The 25,867-nt window shown below is 41.4% G+C and overlaps 1 protein-coding gene across 2 annotated transcripts in view; it reads left to right on the forward strand.

Moving 5' to 3' along the window:
* The first annotated feature begins 19,513 nt into the window (after nucleotides 1-19,513).
* Nucleotides 19,514-25,867, forward strand: part of Lgr5 (leucine rich repeat containing G protein-coupled receptor 5) — a 151,960-nt gene continuing 145,606 nt past the window's right edge. For both annotated transcript variants that reach the window (XM_004650102.2, XM_045153691.1), the window contains exon 1: nucleotides 19,514-19,728. In XM_004650102.2, coding sequence (XP_004650159.2) covers nucleotides 19,514-19,728 — 215 coding nt within the window. The remainder of the gene's footprint in view (nucleotides 19,729-25,867) is intronic.

Consider the following 25,867-nt stretch of genomic DNA (forward strand, 5'->3'; position numbering starts at 1 on the left):
GGCTTTTCAATGTCACTATTTTAAGAATATAATTCCCAAAATATAATAAAGTTTCTCCAAATAAACTTTCGTTTAAAAAGAAAATCAGACTACAGAGATGGCTCAGCAGTTAAGGCCTGCAAAACCTAACGACCCAGGTTCAATGCCCAGTATCCACATAAAGCCAGATGCACAAAGCAGAGCATACATCTGGAGTTTGGGGCAGTGGCTAGAGGCCTTGGTGTGCCCATACTCTGTCTTGATCTATCTATCTATCTATCTGTCTGTCTGTCTGTCTGTCTGTCTATCTATCTATCTATCTATCTATCTATCAATCAATCAATCATCTATCTACTTACAAATAAATAAATAAAATATTTTTAAAAACAGAAATCATAGGACCAAGGAGATGAATAAACCAGTGAAATGCTTATCATACAAACATGAGGACGTAAGTTCAGATCCCCAGCACCCACAAAAAAAAAAAAAGAAAAAGACAGATGCAGGCTGGAGAGATGGCTTAGTGGTTAAGGCACTTACCTAGAAAGCCAAAAGACCCAGGTTTGATTCCCTGGGACCCACGTAAGCCAGATGTACAAGGAGGTGTATACATCTATATTTCGTTTGCAGCAGCTGGAGACCTGAAGTGCCTATTCTCTCTTCTCTCATAAAAATAAATAAAATATATATTTTAGAAAAAAGACAGACACAGGCTGGAGAAATCGCTTAGCAGTTAAGGCATTTATTTGCCTGTGAACCCAAAGGACCCAGGTTCGATTCCCCAGGACCCACGTAAGCCAGATGCACATGGGGCACATGCATCTGGAGTTCCTTTGCAGTGGCTAGAGGCCCTAGTGAGCCCATTCTCTCTCTGTGTCTCTCTTCTCTCTCTGCTTGCCAATAAATTTTTTAATTTTTTTTAAATATCTTTTTTTTTAATTATTTATTTATTTATTTGAGAGCGACAGACATAGAGAGAAAGACAGATGGAGACAGAGAGAATGGGCGCGCCAGGGCTTCCAGCCTCTGCAAACGAACTCCAGACGCATGCGCCCCCTTGTGCATCTGGCTAACGTGGGACCTGGGGAACCGAGCCTCGAACCGGGGTCCTTAGGCTTCACAGGCAAGCGCTTACCCGCTAAGCCATCTCTCCAGCCCTTTAATTTTTTTTTTAAAAAGACAGACACCATGCCTTTAATCCCAGCACTTGGGAGGCAGAGGTAGGTAGATCACTGTGAGTTTGTGGCTACCCTGAGACTACATAGTGAATTCCAGGTCAGCCGGGGCTAGAGAATGAGAGCTACCTCAAAAAGAAGAAGGAGGAGGAGGAGGAGGAGAAGAAGGAGGAAAAAAAAACGAAGACGGATGCTGATGCTGCAGCATGACCCTGTTATGCCAGTGCTGAGGAGGCAGAAACAAGAGGATCCCTAGGGCTTGCTGACTAGCTAGTCTAATCTGATCTGTGAGTTTCAAGTTCAGTGAGAAACCATGCCTCAAAAAATAAGGTGGAGGGGCTGGAGAGATGGCTTAGCAGTTAAGGCATTTGTCTGCAAAGCCAAAGGACCTAGGTGCAATTCCCTAGGACCCATGTAAGCCAGAAGCACATGGTGGCACATGCATCTGGAATTTGTTTGCAGTGGCCAGGGGCCTTGACACACCCATTCTTCCCCTCCACCCTCTCTCTCCTCTCCTATCCTCTTCTCTCTCTCTCTTACAAATAAACAAATAAATATAAAAATAATAAATATATTAAAATATAAGGTGGAAAACAATTGAGAAAGACATTCACCATCACCCTCTGGCATCCACATGTGTGAACACATGTGCACCCACATATAAATGAACACACACAAGCAACGATTGGTTGTTCTTTTCCACTTGAAAAAATTCCTTCCCATGGGTTCCAGACACTCATTACTTTCTCCTCACTTTCTTCTGCCCTTGCTGGCCATTTTGGTCTCCGTTAGTGATGCTTCTTGCTCTGCTGTCTACAGCTGTCCTTTTATAGGCTAGCCTTCAGGCTGTAAGACGCAGTCCATGGATCTCTTCCCTCCATTCATTCTTTCAAAAAAAAGTTTTTTGAGCTGGAGAGATAGCTTAGTGATTAAGGCACTTGCCTGCAAAGCCAAAGGACTCAGATTCGATTCCCTAGGACCCACGTAAGCCAGATGCACAGGTGGCACATGCGACTGGAGTTCATTTGCAGTGGCTGGATGCCCTTGTGTGCTCGTTCTTTTTTTTTTTTTTTTTTTTTTTTTTTTTTTTTTTGAGGTAGGGTCTCACTGTAGCTCAGACTGACCTGGAATTCACTATGTAGTCTCAGGGTGGCCTTGAACTTATGGTGATCCTCCTACCTCTGCTTCCCAAGTGCTGGGATTATAGGCATGTTCCACCACGCCCAGCATGGTATGCCCATTCTTTCACTCTCTCTACCTTTTTCTCCCTCTCTCACATAAATAAATAAAAATAAAATATTTAATTTTATTTACTTATTAATTTGAGAGAGAGAATGGGCCAGCGCCTCTACCATTGCAAACAAACTCCAGATGTATGCACCACCTTATGATCTGACTTACATGGGTCCTGGGAAATTGAACCTGGGTCCCTTGGCTTTGCAGGCTACCACCTTAACCACTAAGCCATCTCTCCAGTCCCAGCTTTTTAATACTATCTACATTCTGATATTATAAATCTTCATTTAAAACCTGGAGTTTTCTAAATGCCAGATAAACATACCCAATTCAATAGCAGTGGTTCCATTCAGACATTTAATATGCTTTCAGAAAAACCATGCCCAAGTCCATTGTTTTTTATTTTCTCCCAAGCCCATTTTTTCCCCCACAGTCTTCCCCTTCTCAGTTTATGGCAACTTTATCCTTCCAGTTGCTCAGGTCAGAAACCTCTAATTCTTCCTTGATTCTTTTTTGCCTCTCACAAAGTCCACCTACAATCCATCAGCAAATTCTGTCAACTCTGCATTCAGAAAACACCCAACATCCAACCTCTGGTGCAGCCACTGCATGCATCTTTTGTAGCTCAGGCCTCATGTCTTCCTTCATCTACTCCCACTTACAAGTAAATTAAGTCACCCACTCCTCCGCTGAAATCCTGCACTGGCCACCCTTCTCCACTGAAGAGCTGACATCCCAACACCATCCAGAGGCCTTCTCCCCTCCTTGGCACAGCCTAGCAGCAATGACCTTCACTCTTCCTAACATATCATGGGGCTGCTCCTGCCTGCCCAAGGGTCTCATATTTTCTGACTCAACTCTTCCATGGAGGAAATTACTCCCCGTGACTGGCAGTGAGGTCCTTTATTTGGGCCCTCATTTTAAATGTCATTCCATCATAGGCCTTTCCCTGGACATCCTACTTAAAAATGCAGTTTACCTTTCCTGTTTCATATTCCTCACTACTTCTATTTTTCAGCATCATAATATTCATTTGCAGTGACAAGAGGTCCTGAGTTTTTTATAGACAGTTACCAGCCAATACTCTACATATTTTAGTAATCTGTTTTTATTGGCAGCCTTAATAGAATGGAATTTTAAGTAAAGATATAGCTTCCCACCTGTAGCATTTGCTTGCTATGTCTTCAGAACCAAGTAGGCACTCAGTAATTATTTGCCAATAAATGTAAAAATAACGAAGAAATGATTTGCCTAGGCTGGAAACAGATGCTAATTAACTTCCTAAATACAATTAAAGCCTTAAGCCTTCTGGCACAAATAAAATTATTCTAACTTTGAAAAATGTGCTCACTAAACAAGATCTATTACAACACACATAGTGGCTAGTCTCTTAACATATAATACTCTGTGTATACATGTACACAGAGGTACATGCAATCCATGAGGCAAGCACATTCTTTTGACTGAGCCTCATTAGCTTTTGTTTACATTTCACACTTGCATTTAAACTTGAGCGGAACACTTCCTTTACCATTTGAAATTGACCACCTGAGGAAGTAATCATTATGTACTCTTCCTTTGTAGATATTTGTATTATTTCTTATTTTACTCACAATATGTGCAATAAGATTATTATATCTTAAATGTATTGCTTCAGCTGCCTATCTCTTTGGCTTCTAAGGAAATACAAATCAATGTTAGAAATTGTTTTATATGTATTCATCATTTATACTTTACCATAAACTAACTTGTTTATGCTTCCTCTTTTCAAAACGGTCTCTTTTGAAATTTTCTCCATCCCCAAGAATTGTGATATCTAACCTTTCTTCCTTATCACTCAAATACCTGTTTGTTCCTCCTGAAAAGCTCTGCCAGAGCCTTTCAACGTGTTCAGTGCTGAGCTCTGAGCACGGGTTGTCTGTGTGAAGGTTGAAAAGCATCCGCATTTGGAAATGGAAGAAAAAGCACGTTGTCAAACATTCTGAATTTTGAATGAGGTTGTAACCTCATCTGACATTTCACACATAAATAAATCAACAGTATAAGCCAACAGTAGAAGCCAGTGTTATTCAATTAACAATTGAATGTCCACAGTGGCCTGGCACTGGAGTGGTCACTCAATAAGGCTGTTTAACAAGTCTGTAGATAACATTGATCTTGCTCTTACAAGACTCCAACATAATAAACATTAAGAAAACTTAGACTGAGGAAGATGGCTCAGAAATATAGTCACTTGTTTGCAAATCCTGTCAGCCAGGGTTCAATCCCCAAGCCACCAACATAAGCTGGATGCAAAAATAGTACAAAAATGTTTGACAGCATCTTAATGTTCATTTGCAGTGGCAACAGGCCCTGATATCTTCTCCTATGTGTATGTGTGCACACACGCGCGCGCACACACACACACACACACACACTCTCAAATAAATCAAATTCAGCTCCTTAATATGTAGTTGCTCACTGTTCTCTATTGAAGCAATATGCATACTTACTATGATACTCAATGTAGCCTTCATATTCCAGTGCTAAAACTCTATTTTGGCCTTGTGGTGGTTTGATTCAAGTGTCCTCCCATAAACTTATGTGTTCTGAATGCTAGGTCTCCAGCTGGTGGCAAGTTGGGAATTGGAGCCTCCTGGAGGTGATATATTGTTGGGGATGGGCTTATGGGTTTTATAGTCAGATTCTCCTTGCCAGTGTTTTCCACATTCTCCTGCTACTATTTCCCACCTCATGTTGGCCAGGAGGTGATGTCCACCCTCTGTTCATGCCATCATTTTCCCCTGCCATCATGGAGCTTCCTCTCAAGTCTGTAAGCCAAATAAACCCTTTCCTCCTGCAAGCTGCTCTTGGTCAGGTGTTTTCTGCAAGCAACACAAAGCTCACTGAAACAGTAAAATTGGTACCAGTGGAGTGGGGTTGTTGCTTCTAGAAATCTGATTCAGTGGATTTGGCCTTTTGCAACTGACTTGCAAGAGTATGTGGACAGATTTGAAAGCTTGGCCTAAGAAACATCTTGCAGTGCTGTAAGGACAGCTTGATGGACCATTCTGGTCAGAGTTGAAAGACCTGAATGCAGTAAGAACTATAAACTGTGAGGTTTGGTTTATAAGGATGATAAAGAACTTTGTAGGAAAAGGGCTAGAGGAAGTTTTCATGAGAGTCTTGCTGTGTTTTGCTTGCTTGTATCCTGAGAACTTGTGCAAGGTTGCATTGTGTAGAAATGGACTGCTGTGAGCAGATGAATATGGCACAGAAAGAAATGAAATCATTGGGCTGAAACTACTGCCCATTCAGCTGCAATTGTTTGAGAGATTACAACCATTGAGGTGGGGCCAGCTGATCTGCACTGGGACAACAGAAGGAATGCAGACTCTTTTGAAGGGGCCTGAATGCTAAAGGAGTATCCTGTTCTTCAAAGTCTGCTTTATTCCCCCCTGGTTTAACAAGCTGCCAGTCCACCTGATACTATGGAGTATATAACAAATTCAGGAAAGAGAGAGTCATTGAATTTGCAACATGGTTTTGTTTTTGGGAAATGGCCATAGGTAGTGGGAAGCAGGTTTTTTGGATTACCTGTGTGGAAGCCCAATGAAGCCATGTTGATGAAGTGTGGGTTGCAATGGAGAACCAATAAAGATGCCAGGACTATAGGATTGTTGCCAAGGAGAGCTGCTGGTATCTGACAAAGTTTTCCTGGACTGTGAGTAGCCTAGCTGGAGGGGCAAAATTGGAACTCCAGAGACATATCACTTGTTATAATTATCAATTTCATCACTGGCTAGAGTTACTGTACTTGTTATTACAGAATTTGACGTTTGCACTGTTTGCTTTAAACCTTGGATTGTTCAATTATTCCTTGTTATGCCCAATGCTATCTTCTGCAGTGTCAATGTTTATTCTGGGCCATTATAGGGCTTTTTGTGTCTTTTTTTCTGGTATTATGGCTCAGTTAAAAAAGCCTTGGACTATGGGGATGTTTGAACATCACTGGGGTTGATAAAAAATATAGGTACTTCTGCTGGGCGTGGTGGCACATGCTTTTAATCCCAGCACTCAGGAGGCAGAGGTAGAAGGATCGTTGTGAGTTCGAGGCCACCCTGAGACTACATAGTGAATTCCAGGTCAGCCTGGACCAGAGTGAGACCCTACCTCGAAAAATTAAATATATATACTTTTAAAGTTGGACTAAATGCATTGCATTTTACATCATAGATGGTTATCAGTTTATGGAAATCAGAGGTGAAATGTGGTGGTTTGATTCAGGTTTCCCCCATAAACTTTTGTGTCCTGAATGCTAGTTTCCCAACTGGTGGCAACTTTTGAATTGGTGCCCCCTGGAGGTTATGGGTTACTGGGGGTGGGCTTATGGATGTTATAATCAGCTTCCCCTTGCCAGTGTTTGGCACATTCTCCTGCTACTGTTGTCCACCTCATGTTGGCCAGGAGGTGATGTCCACCTTCTCTGCTCATGCCATCTCTTTCCCTAGACATCATGGAGCTCCTTCCCACCACCACCTCTACCAAATCTTTAAGACAAAACAAACCCTTTTCTCCCACATGCTGCTCTTGGTCAGGTGTTTTCTTCCAGCAATATGAAACTGACTATAACAGGCCCACTCTAATTTATTAATATGATTCCTCAATCAGTTTCTTTGCTTGCTTCTGGAATGAACTTGCAGCCAACAAGCTGACAATCCACTAAGCAAACACATTCTTTCCACAGTGTCTCATTAGCTATAGTTTATAACTCACACTTTTGTGCTATGCTTCCTCTGCCTTCTAATTGACCACCAGAGGAATAGTCTTTTTTGTATTCTTCCTTTGTAGATGTATAGATGAGGATAGTCTATAGCCTCACAAAGGAAAACTGCAGCAATGCCATGGAAAGTCAAGTCAGCTGAGAAAGATATTCAGTTTAGTAGTGTTGGGGTTAATTTTACTTCACCTAACTATAAATAAAAGGATGATTAATTCAAATAATGTTATACCAATACTTTCAAGAAATACAGCTCATATTATGTTATTTCATTTTCTCATTGGTAGATCTTGTTTCCAAAAACCATCACTCATGGATCTTAACTCATTTTCTAAAACATGAATGTGTGTGCATGCATGCACTTAATCAATACCAGCTAATACCACCAGACCATAAACTGCAAGGGGGTCAAAGATCTTCTGTTTTACTTATCAGTGTATTCTTAGTGCCAGAAACAGTGCCTAACCCAGAAGAACTCAAAAAAAAAAAAAAAAAAAATTCTTCCTCAATGAGTAAATGTCCCACCATACTGATTGAGTCTAGTGAGTATAATTCAGTGAGTCCAAATTATTATTATTTTTATTTTTTGGTTTGTTTTTCAAAGTAGAGTTTCACGCTAGTTCAGGCCAACATGGAATTCACTATGTAGTCTTAGGGTATCCTGAAATTCATGGAAATCTTCCTACCTCTGCCTTCTGATTGCTGGGATTAAAGGTGTGCACCACCATGCCCAGCTACAAATCATTATTGAATCTCCTAAGAGGATAGTTTGAGGAAAATGGCTTACGAATTCAAAATTTATTCATTATACCACTGAAATAATATTTAGAAGCCATGTGTAATTATTCCTTCAGGCACATGCTTAAATTATTTTGTGAAATACCTTATTCAAACAATGATGGATTTTTCCAGACAAACTTTTGCTGCAGATGACACTGCACCCACCTATGCTTGTGCTTCTCTGTAGTACCTTTTTCTCACTCTTTCTCTTTTCTGATTTATCTTCCTAATAGCTCCCTTAAGTATTAACATTCTCTAGTTTGTACCCCACCTTCCACTCCCAAAATTGCATGAGGCTGTATGTTGGGAAGTATAGTTTGGATGGATAGCCCCTGATATAGTCAGGATTTTATTACAGTTTGTAATTTAGATCTGCAGCCATCTAGCTGGATAAGGTATCACTGTGGGTGGATCCTGGGGTCCATCCCAAAGATGTGGGAGTGTATCTGGAATTCCAGCCTAAAGATATGCAGAGTGCTTAAGCTCTGCCTGGAGTTCCTAAGTGTGCTTGCTTGCTGGTGATGGCTTGTAGATTCTCTCTCTCTCTCCCTCCCTCCCTCCCTCCCTCCCTCCCTCCCTCCCTCTCTCTCACTCTCTTTCCTTCTCCTTAGTCCTGTGAAAGAGATCCAGCTTCTTCTGCCATTATAGAACTTCCCCCTTGATCTGTAAGCTTCAATAAATCCCTTCTTCCATAAATGTGCCTGGTTTGAAGGTTTGTCTCAGCAACCTGAAGCTGTCTACTAAAGGAGGTGAGATGAGTTTAAAGTTAGCCTGCTTGAGCTCACATCCTAGATCTAAAACATTCCAGCTGTTTGGTCCTAAACCTTATCTCCTCAGCTATAAAGTGGGACATCTATAAAATAGAAATATTGGGGCTGGAAAGATGACTCAGTGGTTAAAGGCACTGATTTTCAAAGCCTAACAACCTGGGTTTGATTCCCCAGTATCCATGTCAAGCCAGATGCACAGAGTAGTACATGCATCTGGAGTTTGTTTGTAGTACCACTGGGCACTACCATGCCCATTCTAATTCTCTCCCTCTCTTTCTCATTTCCTTGCAAATAAATAAAACCTTTTTTTTTGAATGGGTATAAAACACTTTCAACAGTGCCTGGGGATAGCTAGTGCTAAAAAAAAAATGATAGATGTTTATCTGTACTCTTCCTCCACAATTTCATGAATTCTCATACAACATCTTTCATGTTTAAATATCAACACTGGGCTGGAGAGATGGCTTAGCGGTTAAGCGCTTGCCTGTGAAGCCTAAGGACCCCGGTTCGAGACTCGGTTCCCCAGGTCCCACGTTAGCCAGATGCACAAGGGGGCGCAAGCGTCTGGAGTTCATTTGCAGAGGCTGGAAGCCCTGGCGCGCCCATTCTCTCTCTCTCTCCCTCTATCTGTCTTTCTCTCTGTATCTGTCGCTCTCAAATAAATAAATAATTTAAAAAATAAATAAATAAATAAATATCAACACTAACCATGAATTAGAGAAATCTCTCAAGTTCTCTGAGCTTCAACATTCCCATCTATATAATAGGGAGAATAAACTCTCATGAAGACAGAAAAGCTCATGTTTACAATAATGTTTCATAATAAGGGGAAATATTTTCCCATTGTAAGTGGAAAGTTACCACAATTAGATTTTTTTTTAAATGGAAAAGAAATGGACAAAATTTTACCAACAATTACCATCAAAAGGTGGGATTGTAGATGATTTTTATTTTGTTTTGTACTTGCTTATGTTCCAGTGTTTCTGTAAGTAGCTTATATTCTTCAGAATGCTGACTCATCAAACAAGTTTGATCAGAACGCTTTCAGAAACTATACTGTGGTCTGATGATACACTGAAAGATTAAAACAAAGCTACTATACAAAAGGAAAACATTTTTAAAAAACTCAACTGGGTAATATATGATTCTTACCACCAAAATTGGGGAAAGATATTTCTACATTCAAACCACATCAAACTTCACCCGTAATATGATGTGAAAAGCTGAAGTAGGAGAAGGAAACTTAAAAAATACCTGCCAAAAATATGTGCCATAAAAAGTCGGGCTGGAGAAGATGGCTTAGTGGTTAAGGCATTTGCCTAGAAAGCTGAAGTACCCCGGTTCGATTCTACAGGTCCCACGTAAAGCAGATACACAAGGTGGTGCATGCATCTGGAGTTCATTTGCAGTGGCTAAAGGCACTGGCAGGCCCATTCTCTCTCTCTCAACCTCTTCCTCTCTCTCAAACAAATAAATAAATGAACTTTTTTTTTTTTTTTTTTTTAAGTGGCGAGGATGCTGACACTCTCCCAGCTCTCAGGGTTTTTGAGTACTACATCCATTTGGTCTACCCCTAGGCAAGAGCAGCACAACCATGGAGAACACAGCTGCAAGCCCATGGTCAGGATGCGTGTCTAATTCAAGTCAAGCAGTCCACAGCAGGAGACACCTGAAGCTGCAAAGGCTGGTGCCGTGACCAGCACCATTCATTTAGAAGTTTTCCTCATCTATAAACCTGACACATCCAAAGTTAAGTTTATTGTGTCCTCTTAAAATCCTGCTCCTTTCCAGGGCTCAAAAGTAGAACAATGAAGTCAGGTAGGTGACAGATCAAGTGTTGACTCTGCCACATGTTGGCAGAACTTTGAGAATTTGCTTGATTAACTGAGCCTCATTTGCCGTATTTGTGACAAATGACTATATGTGACATGTGAAATGACTATGATCCCACAGGATTGTCAAGAGAAGTAAATTAAAAATAAAATGTGTTTAAGACACTTAGTATGAGGCACAAATAAAGACTCGAAAATAGTAAATATTTTCTAGTGAAATACAATGTGCTCAGACTAGAAGCAATGGGACCTCACAGCCCCCTGCCCCTTGCAGGGACCACAGTCCCCTAGTCCTGCTGATATCATTCCTGAAGTAGCTCAGGAATCTAACATACCTGGCTCACTCCCATGTCAACCACTGCATGCTGATGGAAGTCTGTTTGTCTCTTGCTCACATCAAGAGTGCTTCTTGTCTCCTGTCCTCCCACTCATCTCTTATATCTTGACCAGTTCAGTTTCCTTTCCCAGAAATCAAATACAGCCCTGCCATACCCTCCCTGCTAAGAGACCCCCAAACCCCTACACCAAGAACAAAAATCAAGCTTTAAAACATACTTTGAACAATCTTTGTGTCTTGGCATATCTTTCCAACATTACATTATGCCAGTCTTCCAAGCTGTGCCTAAATGGAAGACTTGCTAATCTCTGCCTAACAATTATATTTTGTTTCCACAAATACTTTCCGTTCCTTGTCACTTAGCAGACTCCTGTTGCTACTTCAGGAGATTTCTCCAAGCACCACCCTTTCTATGATGTCATTAAGTTCCTCCTTTTTCACTCTAACAGCATGTTTCCTTTATACCACACCACATTTCAATTTTCACTTCTCAACTCAAAATGGTAAGTTACCCGAAAGCCAGCTCCATAGGTAAGCATCCACACTCCCCAGGGCTTAGCATGCATTGGATGGACAATAGATGTATTTCAATAAATACACTCTGGTTAAAATGAGAATTGAAGCATCACTAAACTGGAATCAGAGGTCTGCTAACTGCAACTCTATAAAACTTACTTATCTATTAAATTTTTCTTACATATATATGGAACAAAAATTTTATGAGGCATTCTGCTTTCATGTGCAAACATTGTAAATGTTCAAAGTTCTTTTGTCATTAACAAAATGAAGAAAAGGGAGGAAGAAAGGGAAGAAGGAAGAAAGAAAGGAAGGAAAAACAGACTCAATTTTTCTGCTTCAGTCCCACTATCTCTAGACAGTCAAAAAGACTTGATTTTATTTTATTTGTGTGCGGGGAAGGATATACAAGAGCCTCTTCCCATTGCAAATGAATGACAGACACTTGAGCCACTTTTTACATCTAGTTTACATGGGTAGCTTGGAGGTGGCTTGAGAACTATACCTTGGCTGGCAAGCTATGAAACATAGCACTTCTCACCTATGAGCCATCTTCTCAGCAATGAAAAGACTTTCTTAAGGAGAGCAAATCCTTAGGAACAAAAGGGAAGATCCTATTGTTGCCATGTGTTAAACACTTATTGCATGCAAAGCACTGTGACATATTAGCTGTCCTTCTACCAATGTCCCTACATAATTAGGACAGTTAGCCTCACATTGCAGTTGAAAGAATGTTAGTCACAGAGATGAAGTACTCTGACTAAGCAGAGATGTGATCCATGAAAATCCAAGACTGGTACTGAACTGCTAAGGCATTCTGTCCTTCTGAGTCATGACTGAACCAATGCTACCTTACACATGCTCAAGCATTCTGAGGGAGATAATAAAACAGACTGAGATGATGTGAGCAACAGAAAGCAGAGGTTGGTAAGAAAACAAAAGGGATCATCTGGAAATATTTTCAGGGCTACAATAAAACTCCTTTCTGCCAAGTGCCAATGTAAAATCTATGCAGAATAAAAATGATCAATGGAACTTGAAACTTAATTGTTATTTCTTGTTAAAGACCAATGAATACAGGCAGGTTTTTATTAATCTGCAAACTTAATAACACTCAAGTAAAGGTTTCTATAAATTTTAATTGCGGTAATCTGGACAATGTTTCCCTATGACTCACTGACTAGAACTGTAATGTTTATGCAGTATATTTTTCCTTACTTTATGAGACTGTAATTGCAGCAAAATGCTACTATACTTGCTCAATTAAAATCCACTGGACTTATCAAAATAAACTATTTAGGGAACTAGCATGCTGGCATGTTAGTTTACTTTGCATTATATATCCTACATGTCTATGGAATCATATTCGTTAATTGGCTTCTGTAGGTGAGGACTAGCATCCTTCTCTTTATTTTTACAATTTCATGCCCACATTTCTCTATCTCTCTTGCTTGTCTGGATTTTGCTTACCAGTTGGTATTTATTCTCTAGTGTTTGAAAGAGCTAGACAGCAACATGTAAGATATCTTCTACCACCTTTTCATGAACACTTGTCAAGAACTGGAGTGAAGGAAGTTCTGCTCTATCATCTATAAAGGGGACCATGCCCAGCGATAGCCATTCAATCTCACCTGAGCTGACCTCTTACTATCTTTCCCTTTCTCCAGGCTTTGATTATGTTTGTACTTCCAACTTTTCCCTCATTTAACAAATCCAATCACTCCTTTATCCTGCCTTTGTGCCTTTTCTTCTGCAAATTGGTATTCCAGAGTTTGCTGACATTGACAGGTCCATGAGCCATTAGCGAAACTGTCAGGATTACCAACAGAATGCAGAAGTTTTGGAGGAGTTTTAAAAATACAATATATTAAAGACTGGTGAGATGGCTTAGTGGATAAGAGAGCTTACCATGCAAGAATGAGGGCCTGAGAGGATCTGAGACCATCTGAGCTCAATTTCCTAGTACCCACATAAAGTAACTGGGCATTGTCACACACTTCTGTAACCCCAGTCCGGTGGGAAGTAAAGAACAGAGAATCACGGGGGCTTGTGAAAATGGCAGCTCTGGAATCTCAGTGGTGTCTAAGGAAGAACCCCACAATGGAACATTTACATGAGATAGAAAAAGACTACAAATATATTCACACTGGTTCAGTTTAAATTTTGCCACCACATACATTTCCCCACTGGGTGTGGTGTGAATACCTAGAGCCCCACTTACTTGGAAGGCTGAGGTGGGGAGATCACTTCAGTCCATGAATTCAAGACCCCTTTGGGTAAGACACTGAAAAGAAAAGAAAAAAAGAAGCTGGGGTGGGAGCTTTCCCTTTGAGGAGCTTCTAATATTTCAGAATTGAAGATGAAGGATTCTGTATCTATAGTTTCTAGCCACAGAGCTTGTGGGGAAGTTGCCCCCAAAAGAACCTGTTATCACTTCACCATGTTGGATCACAACACTAGCTTCATCTGAGTGCTGTCCTTTAAGGATAAGCATGTGGACATAGCAGGGGATTAAAAGCCCTAAAGGTGGACTGGAGAGATGGCTTAGCAGTTAAGGTGCTTGCCTGTGAAGTCTAAGGACTCTGGCTGAATTCCCCAGAATCCACGTAAGCTAGATGCACAAGGTAGCACATGCAACTGGAGTTTGTTTGCAGTAGCTAGAGGCCCTGACATGACCATTCTTTCTGTATCTGCCCCTCTCTCTCATAACTAAATTAAATAGTTTTTAAAAGCCCTAAAGGTGTGTGTATAACAAGTTCAGTGGGAGATTTACCACAGTATGTGTATGGAAGAGTTTGTCTGGATATGGTGGCAGAATTTGACAGTATTAAATCCATCATGTGATAAGCAGGAAGGTCATTTAATTTCAAGTGTTCTGATTTATTTTTCTTCATAATTTTATTTTTAACTGATTTTTAGCTTGATTGGACCTATGTTCTCAAGCAGGCTGTTTGACAGTAGTGGCAAGCTCACTATCAGTCCAGAAATTAGACAAGAAGATCAAAATGAGCTAAAGAATTGATAGCATCATACACCACCATCCTTTCCTGTAGTTTAGAACATGCAGATATATTTAAAGTTTGCCTTTATGTTGGATAAAAATCAAAGACAGATCCAATTGATTTTACATAATAGGCTATTTCAAAGTAATGAATTAGTTGAACTAATGCTTTCTCACAAAATAAGTAATTCCAAAAGAAAATAGATCTTTATTTATAAATCCTCCTCCTCCTTTCTCAATTAATTAGACTTTGTTGGCAAAAGGAAGTTAAGAAATTCAGCATAAGCCTGATTCTATCATGAATGTAAAATGAGTAGAGCAAATAATGGACTCTATACTCTTTCAAGCAAGTTAAATAAGACCATAATAGCCCACCAGTTGTGTAAACACGATTTCACTATACTTGTAAAAAAAATATTGACTTACCTGTTAACTAAAATTATCCTGGCATGCTTCAGCTACACGTATTAGTACTTCTTGTGGTACATAAGAATGTTTTTAGTTGTGGACTTCTATCAAAGATTAAAGAATTAGAAAAACATCCATTTAGCAAGCCCAGAAAAGGAGATATTTAGCAGACTACTCTTTAATGAATCAATTTTAGGAATTTGAAATACAAGTCTAAAAAGTAGAGTGATTTCCATCCTGACATGATGGAGCTCATTAATACTGATGTACTTTCCAAAATCATAAACAAAAACATCATGTAAAGAACCCTGATTAACCCTAACTTTACCCTGCTAACCTCATTATCACATGTAAAGGAGGGTGGGGTGGTGACTTTCTAGGAATTACCAACAGCAGGTATTCCTGTGTCAATTGGATGTTTTGAGGAAGCAAATATATATATGTATATAAATATATGTATATATTTTTTTTCATGTAGGTGTTTTATATATATATATATATAATATATATGTAGGTAATATATATATATATACACACACACACACACATAGAAAATACCTACGTGAAAAAGATAAATGGAAAAGCCTAATATAAACCTATCTTTGATGTTAATATAAAATGTCCTTTGATTTTTCTTTACAAAAATATGTATATTTTGTTCTCAAAATGATATAAGGCTCTGTCCAGCTTGAATATGCCCAGATGTCCAGAATTCCTAAGTTATGAGGAAAATGGTATAGGATATAAAGTCAAAAGGACTCAGGTTAGTACGGTGGCTCCCTAACTAACTTACTGGCCACCACTGAGAAAACCATTTACATTTCCCCCCCTTAAATGTGGGGTGAGAACCACACACATCTCTTCTGAGAGCTCAGTGAGAGCATATGACTATATAAAGGACTGAATCCATGCTGGTGGTCATTGTCAGACAATTTGAAAACCTTATCTTATAAGTTAGCTGGTGTTTTCTACAGAAAGATTGCTGCTCATCAACCTTACTGAAGCTCCCCCCTCCCTGTGTGTAAGACATCTGGTTTGGGGCTGAAGAGGTGGATCAGTGGTTAAGGTGTTTGCCTACAAAGCCTAATAACCAGTTCAGTTCCCCAGTAACCACATAATTCAGATTCACGGGTGGTACATGTGTCTGGACTTCGTTCTCAATGGCTGGAAGCCCTGGCGCACCCATTCATATTCTGTGTGTGGGGGGGGGTGTGGGTGTGGGTGTGGGTGTGTGTCCTCTCTGCTTGCAAATAAATAAATAAAAATAATTTTCAAAAAGATATCTGGTTTGAACAAAATGTGTAAGACCTCAAAGAGCCATCAAACTCTTCATGGTTTCTATCCTTGCAGGTTCTCACCAAGCATGCTTGGTCATAAGTTTACCACAGCTGAATTCTCACTCACTCATTGGGTCAAGCAACCAGACAATATTTGGGGTGGCAGGTGTAAAACATAGAAATGGCTTTAGACACAAGTGTCTAGAAAATAATCTTAGGATTTTGCTTCTTTCCTTGCTCGTCCTAGTGTTTTACTCGCAGTGAGCATTCTTCCTAACACAGAAGCAGCACCCCCACGAGCTCCAGAGTTTTGTCTTTAGAGCTTACAAAGTCAGAAAAGAAGACCTGCTTTATCCCTGGATCCCTGGCAATCCTCCAAACAGACCTTCTGGGGTCAGGTTCCTACCACGGGACAGGGAGGTGGAACCACATGGATGACAACCCTAAAGTATGAGAGGAAGTTCCCAAAGGACAATTGTCAAGTGGTCTTAGAAAAAAGTGAGAGGAGAAATGTTGAGTAAAATGTCAAAAAGAAAAAAAGGGAAATACGGGAGGGAGAGAAGACCAAAGGGAAAAAGAAAAAGAACATGTTCATTATCTCTGGCCTCATTCACACTATCTGTCTCCCCCATTTCTTTGCATCAGTAGTCCTGTTCTACTTGCCTTTGTGAGCAAGGTTCAATTCTCCAAAGGAAGAGGAGAAGAACAGGTTGAAAATCTGTCTTGTGCCAAGCTCCAGACATGGAAACATTGAAGAATAGCCTAGGTAAATAATGCCTTCCTTTTCAGAGAAGGTAACTGAGACTTGGGATCATTCTGGGTCTGTGATCAAACAAGCTGAAGCTGGAAGAATCTAGATGCACATACAGTTCTGCCTGATTCATTCCACAGCCACCAAAGTGCTATGTTCTGAGAGCAACCTGCACATCAAAGGCAGCATTGTTTCTGTCATTCCATGTTTTTAAAATGGACAGTGTGCACAGCCATATCTGATGCCTGTGCTGATGAATCAGTCAACAGATATTTTTAATTGCTCCCTAGTGTGAGTCCCTAACTTGAACCCTGCTAACAAAAAGACAAGTAGCCTAGTCCCTTCCTCCAAAGTGATCACAAAAAGTTCGCAAAAACAAAGCATATATGTATTTAAGATGGCCTTTAAGACAAATCCTGTGGTGTTTACAATGTACCTTCAGGGATGCATCTTGCCCTTGGGATTCTGACCCAGAGTCTGTCACCACTTTAGGTGCACATTTACTGAGGAAAGTTTCCTTACCTGGAGGATGCCAGGTCTTCCCACATGTCTTACTACAAATATCTGCAGAAGGCTTCACACAAAGCAGAGGATAAGTTCCATTCATGAGGCCATCAAGGGACAGACATTTTAAGAAAAAGGAAGCAGGCATTCAGTTAAGTGTGGAAGGAATGGCTGAGAGAGGCTAAAAGTAATGTGATTATCGGTGGGAGTGGCGGATGTGTGTGCATAGGAGCAGGTGAGGGAACAGGACAAAATTGGGCAACATATTGATTATCCAGAAACCTGGACTACCTCAGTTTTCAATGGTATTACTAACTTTTCCAAAATCCTGGGCTACAATTCCTTCATTTGAAAAAATGCAAAAGATTCTCTCCCTCCCTCGCCCTCACACACACACACACAAATTTGCTGATAATTGGATACAGATTCAAGTCAATGAATAAAGTATGTGTGTGTTAAACTTACACAAGTGAACCAATAGGCAGGTTTGGGAATCACCCTATAAATGAAGAAGGGTAAATACACTATACTCACAAAGAAAAATATTCCCAATTGTAAAGGTCTAAAAAGTTTACACAGGAAATTCAAATGGACAGGCTTAATAGAAGATTTGAGGGCCCTTGACAAACAACTGCTCTCACAATTCAGAAGCCACAACTCCATGGTGAATATACCAGCAATCCCACCAAGGAGGGCCCTCTGGGGAGTGGGGGCAGGGAGGAGGAAAATGATGGTACCAACATATGATATGTCTACATAAAGTTTCTACTTATTAAAAAAAATAAAAAAAGATTTGAAGGACCTTGAAAGTTAGAAGGGTCCTGTCTTCAGAAGGCAGGGGAAGTCGTGCCCGCTGTGAGTGAAAACTGTTTTGTGAGTTCATATGGGTCTGGTCGCCTTGGATTGACACTTCTCAGCTTCTCGCTAGAGCGTGGAGAGGTCAACTTTAATTACGCCTCACTAAGATCGATCTGTCTCTCTCTCTCTCAAAACAAACAAACAAACAAAAGTTCTGAAATCGTTCCTTTCTCTAGCGGATTGCCTGTTGGACAATTTCTGACGTATGTGACAGCATGCATCTGTCACCAGCGCTCCGCAGAGGTGGGTGCGCTGGAGTGTCGGCTCACGCGTGCGGTGTTGCTCTTAGAGACCTGAGGCCTTAGGGTGCAAAGTTATCCCCTTCCCTCGCACAAAAATATCCCCCCGCCCTCGCCTCGCACAAAAATAAACTGCCATCTATCTGTCCTGCCTGCATCACTTACACTGAAGGCCATTGCCACTAGAAACTAAAACTTTCTCTTTTTTTCAAGTCACTTCGCCTTCGTCAGGCCAGCAGTAGAGAAGGCAGCACTTGGAAAGCTCGCTCGGAGTTGTATTTATTTAGCGATTACTCCAACGCTTTGATTTTTTTGTTTTTGGGCAAAAGCGAACCAGACAGTCTGACGTAAGGATCAAAAAGGCCACCCATCGTTCGCGCCGAGGACGCCTGCGAGTACCCTTGATAAGTACCTTTCTGAATTAAGTTGTAGTCTTTCTTTTTTTTTTTTTTTTAAGTCTTCCTATTATCTCAAGTGGGCTTGGAGGAAGCGTGCTCCATCCTTCGGTCCCCAGGCGTCTGCCTAGGTCGCTGCGGAGCGGGTCCCTCTCCCCTCCCGCACCTCGGTGGCGGGTGCGCAGGAGGGGGTGAGGGTGAGTGGGGATGAGGTGGTGGGGGTGAGGTGGGGGTGGGGGTCCCCTGCCTGGCGCGTGGCGAGTGACGCCCAGCTCTGGAATCCACCCAGCTGGGGCAGAGCTGTGTGTTGTGGCCACCACCATGCAGCCGAGTCTGGGGAAAGGAGGGAGGGGACGGACGGGAGGAGGGAAAGTAGAGCTGGGACTGGGGTGGGGGGGTGCCTGGAAAGCTGGGCTGAGCTGACGTCACTGGGCGCGCAATTTGGGCCGGAGCGCTTTAAAAAAGGAGCGTGCGAGCGGAGCCGAGATGCTGCGGCACACAGCTCGGAGCGCCTGCAGCAGCCACGCTCCCCGCCACCGCCGCGGCTGCAGCCAGGGGTCTCCCGAGGCCGTGTGGCACTGCGGGCTGCGCACTCCCCGCGGGCGGAGCTTCTCCCCGGCGCCCCGCGTTGCAGACGAGCGCCGAGCGCCCAGGTCCTCCCCAGCCCAGGCGCGGCCCGCTGCCGGCGCGCCCACCATGGACACCTCCCGCGTAGGCGTGCTCCTGTCCTTGCCGGTGCTGCTGCTGCAGCTGGCGGCCGGGGGCGGCTCGCCCGGGCCCGGCGTGCCGCCGAGGGGCTGCCCCGCGCACTGTCATTGCGAGCCGGACGGCAGGATGCTGCTCAGGGTGGACTGCTCGGACCTAGGGCTCTCGGAGCTGCCCTCCAACCTCAGCGTGTTCACCTCCTACCTGTAAGTGCGTCCTCCAACCCGCCTCACTCCGGGAGGAGGGCTCCGAGCGGGGAGGGAGGGTGAGCAGCTGGTGTAAGTCACAGCTGGTGTGGGAGGGGGGTCCCCAGGCGCCCCACCGGCTCCGGGGAGGGCGGGCGAGTTTGTCAAGGGCATCCTGGCTGGAGCTGCCTGGGCCTCCACAGAGGCGCACGTGTCCCCGAGGGAAGCGCGCTTCACTTTCTGAAAGGCTTCAAGTGCAACGCCTGGGACCCAGCCGGTGCGCCCAGGCTTCCCAATGCCGCTGCGGGCACGTCAGGGGACCCATGCGTCCTAATGTAGGCATCCGTGGGAACACTGGGAAGTTGTGTACCTGGAACCCGAGGACAGGCCGCCTGCTGACCCGGTCCCTGTCCAGACTCCTTCCCGGAGATGAGCTGTACAAAGTCGCCCTGCAGGACAAACCCAACTTGCCCCTTCTCCAGAGCGCTCCAAAATGCATTCCTAACACTTCGCGTCGTGGAACCTTTTTCTTTCTTTTCTTTTTCTTCCTTTTCTTCTTCTTCTTTTTTTTTTTCTTTTTTAAACAAAGTGATTAAGATGTGGCAACCACAAACCCCCATTAGAGTTGCCAGAACGTTATCTTTACCTTTGGCTGCCCGAGCCGCCCTTTGAAGTACCGGCCGCCGCAGTGTAATCTTTAACCATCTCCTCCCCCGCGGGAGGAGAGGGAAGTGAGCTGAAGGCTGCCAGGCGGGTAAACAGGGACGCCAACATCCAAGGGGAGACTGGGACCTTTCTATCATCCCTCGGGGGTCCTCCCAGCCTATCTTTCTTTGCTACAACCTCCACAGCCCGCACCACGGAAACGAAACAGTTTCTCCCTTTACGATCTTGTCTCTGAGGAGTCCAGACCCAGGGGTAACAGGTGGTGGGATAGATGAGGTGACTCAAGGACAACCCTGTGCTGGGCGACCAACTTAACTATTTCTCCCAACTCTGTCATTATCTAGGGCTCGGTTCCTTGGGACCGGAGACCAGGGACAAGGCCGGTCCGGGAAACCAGCACTACTAATTACTTGGTCATAAAAAGGTTTTCAATCAAGACATTTCACTGCTCCCATCTCAACCCCGTCCCCCCTTCCCCACCCCCCCAGCTTCGACTTTTGAGATGTACGTTGGCGGGAGCAAGTACAGGTGTTAATGAACTAGGTTCTTTCTTTTTTTAGTTGTTTTCTGGGGGAAAGAGGCTTAGACAATGTTTCCCTCTAGGTAGCAAGTGTTTTTCTGCAGACACTGAGGAAGAGAGTCCTTGTTTTAACCTGCCTTAATACTGCATTTGGAGATAGGGACCATCCTGCTAGATTTTAGTACTGGTAGATGGCAGACACCCCCGTGCCCACCATGCTGAGGTCACTTTTCTTTGCCCAAATAGAATACAAAATCGTCTTCCCCTCTGGATTTCCATTCAGTTGAGCTCATTGTATGTGGTGATGTTATCTTTTCAGGGACGGAAATCTGCTCTCTGAAATTATCATTCTCTGAAAATTCATATTTCCTCTGAACACAAGAGGAAATCTCCGATAGGTGCTGACCTACCACAAGTAGAGCACATTTCTTCAGCCTCCTGGTTTAGCTGCTCACACCAGTAATTCAAGGATAATACTTGCTCTGGTACAATTTGTTTCTGAGACCAGTTTGGCAATTTTTCTTAAGAGGCTAGACTATCTTGTCCAATTATCTTGAAGAAATTGAACTATACACAAAGGCAATGAGCACCCCACCCCCACACATGCCGTGCAAACATGTGCGCGCTTGCTTTCATTATGAAATGCATTTAAAAATACGACAAATAAATTATGAATAGTATCAGCGTATTTTTTTCTTCCACTTGAAAGAGTGAACATGTGTTACGTTTCTGTTACCAAAAGCCTAAAATTCTTCTATAACCTATTTCCCAAATACCTCAAGTGCATTTAGCTACCTCATTCATATCTCAAGAGAGATTATCGCCACCTACTGCCACTGTTCTCTATCTCTAGAGACAACCCCTGGAGGTTAAGATACCATTAGGGATCAAATCAACGTATTGTTCCCATGCTGTTTGGTGGCAGCCTATAACTTGGTCTAAGGGAAAATGCTCTCAGTGCCTTCTCAAATACACAACTCAGCGTGTCTATGAACAGTGATACAGTAGATGTCCCTTACTTGCTTCCTGTGGCTTATATGTCTGGAGAGATGAGTGCTGAATGCGAACTACTCTTAATCTGAAGAGCCAACCTGGTGTTCTTCATAATGTGTGGATCTATGATTTGGTCTCCTTCTAGGGTACAAAAGGCCAGGAGTCATGGGGTGCCCTTTCCTACTGAGAGTTTGAGGGGGTTTTCTGTTTTGGCAACTAGAGGGACTCTTGTGCAGACATTAAAGGCAAATGATGCCCTCTTTTGGTTCCGCCTAGTATTACCTAATCATTTCTGCCTTCACTGTGTGGTCTTAATCTAAAAGAGGAATTTTGATTTACTCATATACAAGTAAATAAGCTTGTGATTCATTGATTTTCTTATTTTAGGGGAATAGCTTAATTTGCTTTGAAAGGGAGAACTAAGTTACCACCTCACTGCCCTAGAACATAGGACTAATTAAGATTAAGTGAGAAAATTAAAGTCTACAAAATGTGAGGATGAGGGGCCAGAACTACTGTCTTTTATTATTTGTAGTAGGTTATCAACATTAATTTAATCAAAATGTTATCTTCTAATCCCCCCACAAAGAAAACGAACAAGCATTTTTTCCTTCAAACAGATTAGATAGCAAGTTTCAACTGTACACATTTGGCAAATAAATTTGCCACAATCTGGTAGCTAGCTAATCAGATGTAGGTAAGGAAGGTTTCTAAACCTCTTCATAGAAGGAAAGTGCATTTTATACAGCATTTTAGAATCGCTTTTTCCAAGAAAAGCTAAATCTTAAGCCATTCCAATCATTCATATTAACTCCATTTTCTTACTGAGCTACATTGCTCAGAATCTCTACCTGGACCATGGAACAGCATTGGAGACTATGAAAAAGGTCCATATTCATCTTTTTTTTCTCTTTCTCCTGCTTCATACTCTATCTTTTCACCTCTCATCCACCCCCACTGGTTATGGGCTCAGATTTTACTAACAGGGCCCAATAAAGTTCACTCAACAGAAAATAAGGAACAGCAAGGTTGAAACAGAAAAGGAGACAATAATTCTTTATAGTGTTTAATGCATCTCAGTCAGCAACTATAGAGAAATGGAGTAGGTCTAACATCTAACCTTATTATAATGAGATAGTTAACTGTAACAGTTGTGGGCAGTTTTGCCAACAGGGTCTTAAAAGGAAACTTCCATGTGCTACTTTGATGTGTCTCTCATCTAGTTAGTGTGGCATCCAGGTAGAACACTAAATCCCAACAAATAGTCTAATACAGTACATACTCTTTCCCTTCCTGATCTACAATAGCTATTTTCCTTTTAACTTAAAACTGAGATTTTTTCTTGTTGCTCAGTGGCTTGGATATTTTATCTACCAGCAAATTTATTAAGGAATCAAGAGATTGTTTTTAGATTTTAAGGAATTTGGTTATTTTTCAAAACATGTTATTTTGAAGCAAAATTGAATTCTGTACATAATAAAATTGATGTTATTAAGCACTTATAAAGATTTTAGTCAACTTATGTATGGCCTTAGAATCATGTATGTTTTAAGCATTAAGACACACTTTCACAATTAAAAGAAGGAATTTTTAAAATTATCTTCAAAAATCATGTAGTATTTTTATGGTTCCCTTCAACCAAGATAAGTATTTTAAATAAAAGAAAATGTTTGTCCTTAAGAAATAGTTTAAAAAGGATTAACGTATATGTCTTAACATTTAGAGCAATTTCAAAATTTCTACAGGTTCCTCCACAACTTGTTTTTAAATCTGTTTTAAATAGAATATTAATAACACTTCTTTATTTTAATGTAATTCCTTCTTCTCTGGAATTGGGTGGGGACCCCAGTAGAGTTTTTTGTTATTGAAATTAATTGACTAAATTAGTCTGTGTAATTTTTAATAGTGAGCTATGATTCAAATTTAACAGCATAAATTTAAAACAAATATACATCTGAATGTGTTCAATATGTGTATGACAGAGTTTATGAAGTAAAAATGAATTTTTTAAACAGAATATGATATTTAGTTTCCTTCTTTCCTCTGTCTACATTTTTGTCAAAGTAAAGGAGTCCTGAAGAAACAGCAAGTAGTAGCAATCATAAATGAGTTATAATGTTGGAATCAAGAAATAACCTCGGTGGCTAAGTAAAATTATGTTTGATACTAGAGCCATTCATACTTGAATATGCCTAAAGACGTGCAGATGAAATCCCAGCACTCGGGAGGCAGAGGTGGGAGGATTGTGAGTTCGAGGCCACCCTGAGACTCCATAGTGAATTCCAGGTCAGCCTGGGCTACAGTGAGACCCTACCTCGAAAAACCAAAAAAAACAAGTTCAGATGACCAATGACTTCTTATACTAAGTTTTGAGCTACTTATTTCCTAAAACATGTAGCTGCCAAAGTCATAAAAATAATATCTGAATATACAGTCCACTCCTACTATCAAAAGTTAGAAACACCCAGATCAGCCTGAACTAGAGTAAGACTCTACCTCAAAAAACCCAGGGCTGCCTGGGCATGGTGGTGCACGCCTTTAATCCCAGCACTCAGGAGGCAGAGTTAGGAAGATTACCATGAGTTCAAGGCCACGCTGACACTCCATAGTGAATTCCAGGTCAGCCTGGGCTAGAGTGAGACCCTACCTCGAACAACCAAAAAAAAACAAGGGCTGGAGAGATGGCTTAAAAAGAAAAAAAAAAAAGTTAAAAACAAGCCAGGTGTGGTGGTATATGCATTTAATCCCAGCACTCAGGAAGCAGAGGTAGGAGGATTGCTGTGAGTTCAAGGCAACCCTGAGACTACATAATAAGTACAAGGTCAGCCTGAGCAAGAGTGAGAAACCCTACCTTGAAAAATAAACAACAATAACAAAAGTTAAAAACAACCCAGACATGGTGCACTCACATTTAACCCCAGTACTCGGGAGGCAGAAGTAGGAGGATCGCTGTGAATTTGAGGCCAGCCTGAGACTAAATAGTGAATTACAGGTCAGCTTGAACTACAGCAAAAACCTACCTTAAAAAAAAAAAAGAAAGTTAAAAACGCTATAGATATTTATAGTTTTATAAGTGACACCTAATTTTGATTTACCTTTCTAAATTGTTTCACATTCTCTCAGAGTATTAAGTCATTTAACCATATATTCAAATGTTTCCAATTAATCCAAAACACATGCCATACAATATAAATGAAAAATGTTGTAAATTCTGCCTTGAGCAATTTTGTAAAGTTACTTTTTTGGTTTAAACATTTATATACATTTAGAATAAAGCTAAATGGCACATTTCCTTGTTAATGCCCTCCCCCACAGGTTGATATTCTGGTAAACTGAAAGTCTTCACAAGTAGGAAAATTCCTTCTAATATGATTTAACCCCTCACACCCATTGCTTTGTTTACCTTTGCAGAGTCTTATTCTGTCTTGGAGAGATGAGTCAAACTAGCATTAAAATGACACTGATATAAGACATACCAAACAAAGAATCTGCTTTCATCCAGTCCCTACTTTGTATGTCTAATAGAGTATCACTTGCTAAATCTGTCCATGAGAAGCACAACCCAATACCACACTTATTTCCAGATTGGTTAGCTTTCATTCATTTTTATTTTTTATTATTAACATGAAGTACATTTCCAGTTTCATATGTGAAACTCAGTATCTATGGAGAAAGGTGGCATCCCACAGGCTATAATGTAGATCTGGTCATAGATTCTTTACAATTTCATAATTCAATACCAATTTTGTTCTCTATATACTAGGAAGCAAGTTCTATCTTAAAATCAAATGCATCACCATCCATGCCTCTTTCAGTTAATTTTTCTGTTACATTGGTTGGGCCCAGTGGGAATGCCTTATTTGAAACTAGAAGAAAAAAGAGTCACTTGACTTAAAGAAATGAAACAATATTATCTAGTCTCATGCTAAAAGACTCTCCCCCAGGATATTAGCATTAGTAGAGGAATTCTTTAAAGCATGT

Source organism: Jaculus jaculus, chromosome 6 (genome assembly GCF_020740685.1).
Source record: "Jaculus jaculus isolate mJacJac1 chromosome 6, mJacJac1.mat.Y.cur, whole genome shotgun sequence".
Lineage (NCBI taxonomy): Eukaryota > Metazoa > Chordata > Mammalia > Rodentia > Dipodidae > Jaculus > Jaculus jaculus.